The sequence below is a fragment of the Aplysia californica genome, unplaced genomic scaffold (assembly GCF_000002075.1).
Source record: "Aplysia californica isolate F4 #8 unplaced genomic scaffold, AplCal3.0 scaffold00351, whole genome shotgun sequence".
Classification (NCBI taxonomy): Eukaryota; Metazoa; Mollusca; class Gastropoda; order Aplysiida; family Aplysiidae; genus Aplysia; species Aplysia californica.
The window spans coordinates 645,308-653,894 of NW_004797621.1; the positions used below are offsets into that span (position 1 = coordinate 645,308).

General features: G+C 42.1%; 1 protein-coding gene across 1 annotated transcript in view; it reads left to right on the forward strand.

Moving 5' to 3' along the window:
• The first annotated feature begins 208 nt into the window (after positions 1–208).
• LOC101854883 (NADH dehydrogenase [ubiquinone] 1 beta subcomplex subunit 5, mitochondrial) overlaps positions 209–8,587 on the forward strand; it is a 17,421-nt gene continuing 9,042 nt past the window's right edge. Inside the window, exon 1 of the mRNA XM_005102950.3 lies at positions 209–373. Coding sequence (XP_005103007.1) covers positions 268–373 — 106 coding nt within the window. The 5' untranslated portion in view covers positions 209–267. The remainder of the gene's footprint in view (positions 374–8,587) is intronic.

The following is an 8,587-nucleotide window of genomic DNA, read 5'->3' on the forward strand; positions in this document are numbered from 1 at the left end:
TATCTGTACACGAAAACTACCCTTTTTTATCCTTGTGAATTTATTTTTTAGAAATAATAGATCTAGATCTATTTGAAATAAATAAACCTACAAGAAAATACCAAAATGAAAGCTCTTACTTTCGTCTGATTTTTTTTTCTGTAATTCCTGAAAATAAGATTTAGATCTAGAATCTAGATTTATTGTATTTTTTATCGTTTAGCCTAAGCATAGTGACTTCCGGTACTCAAGGTTACTGTTTTGGCTTGAGTCGACAGTGGAAAGAACATGACAGGGATGAGCCTGATGAGGCCTGCTGTAAAGCAGTGCCTTCTTTCGCTTCAGCGTAATGGCACGGTTCCTTTGCAAAAGCAAATGCAGCTTATGGGACAGAGTAAGAACCACTTGTCTCCCTGACCTAATAAAAATATGGAGGTGGGAGGGTTCAGGGGGGCATGCCCCCCTGAATTTTATTCTAATAATTCTAATAATATAATGTTTTGCCTTTTTTGCAGTTAGGTTGCATCCCTGCTCTTTGTGTAGCCTATTTCAAATGGAAGCGGCTATCCTCACCCGGCGTGAGAATAAAAATACGATCTACCTCTCACCCTGGGTGAGACTTGCCAGCATAGGTGTGAAACAAGGCCACCTCTATTCTCACCCGGAGTGAGAATAGTGCTGGCGAGTCTTGTGGCTATTCTTACCCGGGGCGCGTTCACCAAATTTTGCGTTCACCCTAAACCACAGAATTCTACACTGTGATAACAGAAAAATTGTAGAATTCTGTGCCGTGAACAAACGTTCCATTACAACTGTAGCCTACTAAAAGCGTACAATTTTGTCTGTGTGGGCAGTGGAGAGAGAGGAGAGAGAAAGAGAGAGAGGAGTAGCGCGAGAATTTCCGGGCAAAACAAAATGGCGACCCGCGTAGTTCGGCTCGATTCGAAAAGTTAAATAGCCGTAGCATCTTTGTAGACAACCAAATTAATTTACTTTTGTGTTTTAACATCATTTTTTAACTTTGTTTTGGTCAATTTGATCGTCCACACCGATAGACAGTATTCAGAAAGAGAGAGAGAGAAGAGGGGAGGAGTTGATCTTGCGAGAACTTCCGGCGGGTGAGAATAGCCACTTTCGTGAAACAAGACCTTGTTTTGTGGTATACTATACAGACGTACAGACCCGCCTGGTAACCGGGAACAAAGTCACGAAGTATACAGATCCGGTAGGGGAACTATTTTGTGATTTCGGGAAATTTCAGCCCCCAGACCCGGTAGAAATCCAGTGTGTGTGTGTGTGTGTGAAAGAGAGAGAGAGAGGTGCTAGCAAAATGAAATGACATGCCCCAGATGGCTGGAGGGAATGAGAGAAAGATAGAGTGTGAAATAGGTGGGGACAAAAGGAAGACAGAGACAAACAAAGAAAAAGAGAAGGCGAGCGATACACAGAGAGAGAGAGAAATAGAGAGGGTGACTGCTCGATTGAAATTATGACATTGTTCTTTTCTTAAAATTGCGTCTTGCGATTCCTCCAACTCCAAAAGGGAGGAAAAACGATCGTTCATCGAAAAGACATCCGCAATCTTCATTTAGATCTAGCCGCGAAACTAGATCAAAGATTTATAATGTCTGTCTGCCTAGATCTAGATCTAGACCTAGGCCACAGAGAAGTTCTAACCTAGATCTAGGTCTACCCTGAGCCAAGAGAGCGCAGAAACTCTCCGCACGGCGTCACTTTTCGCCGGATTCTGTTACTATTAGTTCGCGTGACTCAGCAGCCCGCCGGACCTCCCCGGCTCGGGGTCACGGGGTTAATGAGCCCTGAGGCGACTTTGCCGGTGTCGGTCGGGAAGTTCGCATTTTTGACTATGTTTAAAACGATATAACTTCTTCCCCATCCCACACAGCAAACCATTACGCGGATCATGTACTAAAAGCTCTTATGTCTTGAGATTTATTCTGTGTTAGAATGGTTAGTTTCTGTGCCTTAGTTTTTGTTCTAGACAAGTGTTTGTAGAGTACCCAATTTGTCCTATTTTAGTTACAAAGTTATGAATAAATGATTGTTATTTTAAAAAAGGCACGACAGATCTCTCCAAATTCTGTGTTAAACTGACTACGAGAATATCATCATGTCTTTTACCATGAGAAATCTTAAATCTGCGGTAGTAGTAATAGTCAAGTTATAAGAGAAGAAAGATGCACATCTGCATATTTTAACTAAAGACAATCAGCGTTAGCTCTTATTTTACTAAACAAGAGAAAGTTACTCTGCGTTTGTTCATGAATCATGCTGTGTCTGTGGCAGCCTGCATACAACTAAAAAGATATAATATAAGCGATTTAAAAAACTACAAAACCGTGTAAATACATGGGTAGAGATAAACTTCTAGTATGGAATAAAAATAATGACAGCTAAAACATTCATTCTTAGTTTTTGTGTAGGAAATATGCGCAGACACAATTATGAATGTAAAGAAATCAGTCACATTGTCAGTTATTGCAAATGGTCATAGTAACGTAAAAAAAGCTGGAAAAGTCTGGTGCTGATTCAGTGTCCCTGGAAAGCTAGAAATTATTCTTATAACCCAATTACGAGAAGTCATCCTTATTATTCAGTCAACTTACAAAACCTAGACTTAGCGTTTTAAGAAATTTAAGTAAGGAATTTCTGGAGTGTAACAGATACTGTTCGTGTATTAGATCTACGTTGAAGATAAATTCTAGCACTAAAATCGATTTGTACTTTTCATTGAGAAACTTCATGATAACTTTTATAAACTTTCGAGAAAATATGCGAATATTCATAATTATATTAGACACATAAAGTTGTATTTGGAGGAATTACTTCGTAGCGAATTGTGTGCCCGATGGATTAAATTGCAAAATTACAGCCTTCTATTATAAGTGCAGATACCATCTTTTCTGAGTATCTGCACTAATGTTATGTTGTTCATATTCCAAAAGTTCGACAGATTTTGACGATGCGTTTTTTTATATTGATTTTTTTTCATTCACGCTAGTCCTAAAAAAATTACAATTTAGCATTGCCGACTCCAGCGCATCTAACGAAATAACCAGACAAGTTACAACGTCCGTTCTTTTTTGAGTCTCAAGAGCAGAAATGCGTGCTTTGGGTGCACTAAATGAGAATTGCCATAAATACAAGGATACACCTTAAATTGTACGTTGAAAAGTACCAAAAATTAAGTCGGCCCAGACAGAGCGGCAACAGGGATGTGACCCCCGTGACCCCGACGTGATAAGGCGCCCGGCGGGGAACCCCCGCGGCAACTAAAATTCCACTGCCGGTGCGCCGTGTCCGAAAGCACAAAAGAGTTCCCCTTCCGGGACTGTATACTTTCTGAATTTGTTCCCGGTTACCTGGTCTGTGTACACTCCCTTTCGGAATACTGTCTATCGGTGTGGATGATCAGATTGATAAAGGAAGTGGCTATTCTCATCCGAGGTGAGAATAGAAAAACGATCTACCTCTCACCCCGGGTGAGACTTGCCAGCGTAGGCTATTCTCACCCGGTGCGAAACAAGACCTGCTTTTCCTCATTTTGGAATACTGTCTATCGGTGTGGATGATCAAATTGATTAAAGCCAAGAAAAAATTACGTTATAGCACAAAAGTAAGCTAATTTGATCGTCTTCAAAGATGCTATGGCTATTTCACTGTTCGAATCGAGCCGAATTACGCCGGTCGCCATTTTGTTTTGCCCGGAAGTTCTCGCAAGATCTACTCCTCCCCTCTCTCTCTCTCTCTGTCTCTTTCTGAATACTGTCTATCGGTGTGGACGATCAAATTGACCAAAACAAAGTTAAAAAATGATGTTAAAACACAAAAGTAAATTAATTTGGTTGTCTACAAAGATGCTACGGCTATTTAACTTTTCAAATCGAGCCGAACTACGCGGGTCGCCATTTTGTTTTGACCGGAAGTTTTTGCGCTACTCCTCTCTCTCTCTCTCTCTTTCTCTCTCTCTTTCTCTCTCTCTTTCTCTCTCTCTCTCTCTCTCTCTCTCTCTCTCTCTCTCTCTCTCTCTCTCTCCACTGCCCACAGACAAAATTGTACGCTTTTAGTAGGCTACAGTTGTAATGGAACGTTTGTTCATGGCACAGATTTCTACAATTTTTCTGTTATCTGTTATCACAGTGTAGAATTCTGTGGTTTAGGGTGAACGCAAAATTTGTTGGCCTAGATCTAGGCTATAACGGTGAACACGCACCGGGTGAGAATAGCCAAAAGACTCGCCTGCACTATTCTCATCCCGGGTGAGAATAGAGGTGGCCTTGATAAAAGCCAAGAAAAAATTACGTTGATCGTCATCAAAGATGCTATGGCTATTTCACTTTTCTAATCGAGCCGAACTACGCGGGTCGCCATTTTGTTTTGCCCGGAAGTTCTCGCAAGATCTACTCCTCCCGTCTCTCTCTCTCTGTCTCTTTCTGAATCGAAGTGACAATTATGAGAAAATGTTATTCGGACTCTGATTCTTGTCCAGCATGACATCACTTCCGACTTCCGGCTTCCTGTCCTGCCTCAATCATGACTCGCCTCAGGCTGGGTAGAGACCGGGATCACTAAGGGGCAAAATGGCGTTTTGTGCAGGAGCCGAGTTTTTATGAATTTGAGGCCGGCCTGAAAAGTTATAGCGCTTACTGATAAATGTTTATTTGTCAAGAGGTCATCAGAAGCAATTAAAGATGGCTCGTTAGCGTGTGTCGGGGTCGGATGGGCGGCCTGCACACGTGTGGCAATGTGCGTGTCGGGAAGGGGGGTGGGGGGGCACTATCGGTCCAGGCGTTGAATGTCGCATACGCGTCAGTCTTTTTTCCCCCGGCAACTGATCATTATTACAATAATAATCTTGTCTTGACGTAGATCTACGTAAGGAATTGTGCGCTGGTCTATGGAATCAAAAGTTGCCGTATGCTCAGCTCTACACAGCAATACAACTTTTTCTTGGTAAACAATCGAGATGACACAGGCTTGTGTATATTTGAACGAATCAGTCTTTTTTTTTTTTTACACAGCTCATCAGGTGCCATGTGGTCTGCTAATCTTCAATTTTACTTTTTTCTGCAACAAAGAAAGTGGGAAACATGGGGGGGGGGGGCGTATCAATGAGGCGGCGGGCATTGGATCGGAAGAAAAGGTGTGGGGGAAACAAAAAAATGGCGGAAAATTGGAAGCACTGAACGTTAGTCTATAGAATGAAGACACTTCCTTTTTTCCGGACCCGAGTCCGAATAACATTTTTTCATATTCGGACTCGAGTCTGAATAAGAATTTTTTTAATTCAGACTCGAGTTCGAATATATGAAAAAATGTTATTTGGTCTCGAGTCCGAATAAAGACGGCCTTTCTCAGACTTTCTGAATACTGTCTATCAGTGTGGACGATCAAATTGACCAAAACAAAGTTAAAAAATGATGTTGAAAAACAAAACTAAATTAATTTGGTCGTCTACAAAGATGCTACGGCTATTTAATTTTCCGAATCGAGCCGAACTACGCGGGTCGCCATTTTGTTTGCCCCCGAAAGTTCTCGCGCTACTCCTCTCTCTCTCTCTTTCTCTCTCCACTGCCCACAGACAAAATTGCACGCTTTTAGGCTAACACTAACAGTAGTAATAGAACTAGATCTAGAACGTTTGTTTACAGCACAAAATTCTACAATTCTGTTATCACAGTGTAGAATTCTGTGGTTCAGGGTGAACGCTTCACTGGTTGGCCTAGGCTATAACGGTGAACGCCCACCGGGTGAGAACAGCCAAAAGACTCGCCTGCGCTATTCTCACCCGGGGTGAGAACAGAGGTCGCCATTTCAAATAATATTTGGTCATCAAGACTTCTGGATTTCTTCTCTGGATGTAAACAAATGGATCGTGGACTTTAAAGAACGGAACTACAAGATCACCCTAGAATCTAACATGATGAACGCTACACTACAGTAGTCTACAGTACAGTTAATAAAAGTGCGTACGGCGAGCCTGAGAGTCTAGTCGTACTTGTTGTTGTTGTTGTTTTCAAATGCGAGCATTTCGCTCTTGGCAGCGCAATGCCTCCCTCAAATAACCACATGTCCTTGTCATCTGGTCAACGCCAGAGTAGAGCAGGCTTTGTGGCGATTTTGTAGTTTCGATCGTTAAAGCCAAGTCAAAAGTAGTGGGGTTTCAGGAGGCTTGCTGACCTAATCAAAATATGGAGGTGGTGGAGTTCAGGGGGCTGCCCCCCTGAATATTATGTTTTGCAGTAAGGTTGCATCCCTGCTCTTTGTGTAGCCTATTTCAGATAGTCTTTGGTCATCAAGACTTCTGGATTTCTTCTCTGGATGTTTAAAACAAATCGATCATGGACTTTAACGAACGGAACTACAAGATCACCGGCTTTGTAAGTCTGTAGGTGTGTGTAGGAGCCTGCGTCGAAGAACTGCCAGGTTTGGCAAGTTGGGCAGTGAAGGAGAAGATCATGTTCAACGGTCTCCTTGTGGTAGTCACAGTGTCTGCAATGGGGTTCCCACTTGGGATTTAAAATTCTGATGTGCTTGTTGGTGTGTAAGTGTCATGTGCAGGCTCTGAAGATCAAAGTCTGATCGGCTCTACATTATAAAAGATTCGAAGGGTCTTTGGGGTTGGGTTTGTCCATGTACCCGAAGAGAGATCTTCCTGTTTCTGCATTGGCCCGTTGTTTAGCCACTCGTCTCTGCTTTTGGCTTGGTTGATCCCTCTGCAGGTCTGTAAAGAGGTGGCTGTGTCTGTCTGGGGCAGGCTTGCTCCAGTCTTTGATAGTTGGTCTGCAGTCTCATTCCCTGGTACTCCAGATGAGAATGGCCAGGTACCCACTTAACTCTTGTCCTGTGCCTGTGCTGAGATGCGAATCTTATCAGCAACCGATTACATCGGACCTTCCGGGCAGGCCGCCGGGGTCACTCAGAGAGTACTGTTGGTGTACAGCGTGCGTGCCGGGAAATGTGTGTTTTCGTCATGAATGCCACGGGAGTGTGTTAATCGATGATGAAAGTAACGCTCTATCTTTCATATATAGCTTTCTATTTATAAAGTTACAAACACATGGATAATCCCCTCTCACAAGCTGATATAAGACATTATGAGTAGTTACGCCCATTAACCTTTCTAGATGCTCTTGTTGTTATGAATGACCTGAGGTTCGAAGGGGATTATAATAGGTCAATTTCCGAATGTTTTGCTCTCAAATTGTTCTTTGTACCTGCACAATGGTATTCAAAACTATCAAACAAGCTTATTTTTTATCAGGTAGTATCATTTCATACAAAATCAAGCTCATTTCAAAGATTTTGTACAGAAAAATGAAAGTCCTGTTTCTTATCCTTTCGAGCTCATGTCTAAGTTGGTCAGTTTCTTCTATAAAATTTCATTGGACGAACATGTAGAGCTACCAACTTGGCGTGTTTTGAATGAGACATATGCCTTGATTACGAACCAACGCAGGCGGTTCTAGAAGAAGGCTACAAAGGCACACAAACTCAAGCACAGCCCCATGGTTAGCCAAGCAGTCTAGCTGTACTTACCACTAGCCAGTATTTGTATAAAAAATTTATTTTGGCCGGATTGAACTTTGGTGGACCCACCGTGTTTACTCATGTGTTAATTCGCATTAGCTTTGACAGTGTGGGTTTGAGGGGGACTTGCCCCCACGGCAAAAATAATAATTTAAAAAACCCACAATCTTCACGCTTACATGGCAAATTATCAATTGGAAAGGGGAAGGCAATTTCCAAAGAGTGCCTAGATCTAGATCTAGATCTAGATCTAATTTAAAATCGATATATATAGATGATGTATTTCTGCCATTTATTTTTGTCGTCCTTTGGGGTTTCCCCCAAGACTCTTGGGTTTCCTTCGCCAGATAACTAGATCTCGCCCTGTCCGTTTTTTGTATTAATTTGTGTTATCTTTTTATACAATCTCAGCAATTCTTGTTCCATAAATCTACCTTCTCCTCAAAGTTGTACACACAAACACACACACAGCCCAGGCAGTTGGCGATGAAACCTAGTGACGTAGCTCATCGCGGGCTAAGCGGCAAAGCGGGCCCGCCACGGTGAGATCTAGTCAACTGGCGAGGGAAGCCCCAGAAGACGACCAAAATAAATGCCTGAAATACGTCATATTTGGGCCAATCACAGAGGTGTGCTAAGTGCTCACTGTTGCTTCATGTATCTCTCTATATATCTAGATCTAGTAGTGTGTGGTTATGATATCGAAATGACTATTCGAACTCGAGTCCAATTTTAAAAAAGATTATATATATTCGTACTGTGAATCGAGTCCAGCATGACGTCCCTTCCGACTTCCAACCCTTGTTCCTAAATCCAGCATTTATGACAAATTTTCAACAATGGAGACATGGGCTTTAATATCCAGTCACTAGATCTATAGAAATTGGCCCTCCCTGCGTCATTACTAATGATATGAACAGAACAACCAAGCTGAGTTGACTTTGCCGGGGGGCTACGTTTTAAATTACAAACTGACTGTTTCTCCGAATGCTCCAGAAAATAAACCTGACCTCTATTTCTCCGAATGGTTTCCATTCTCAAGATTGTTTGGTTATTT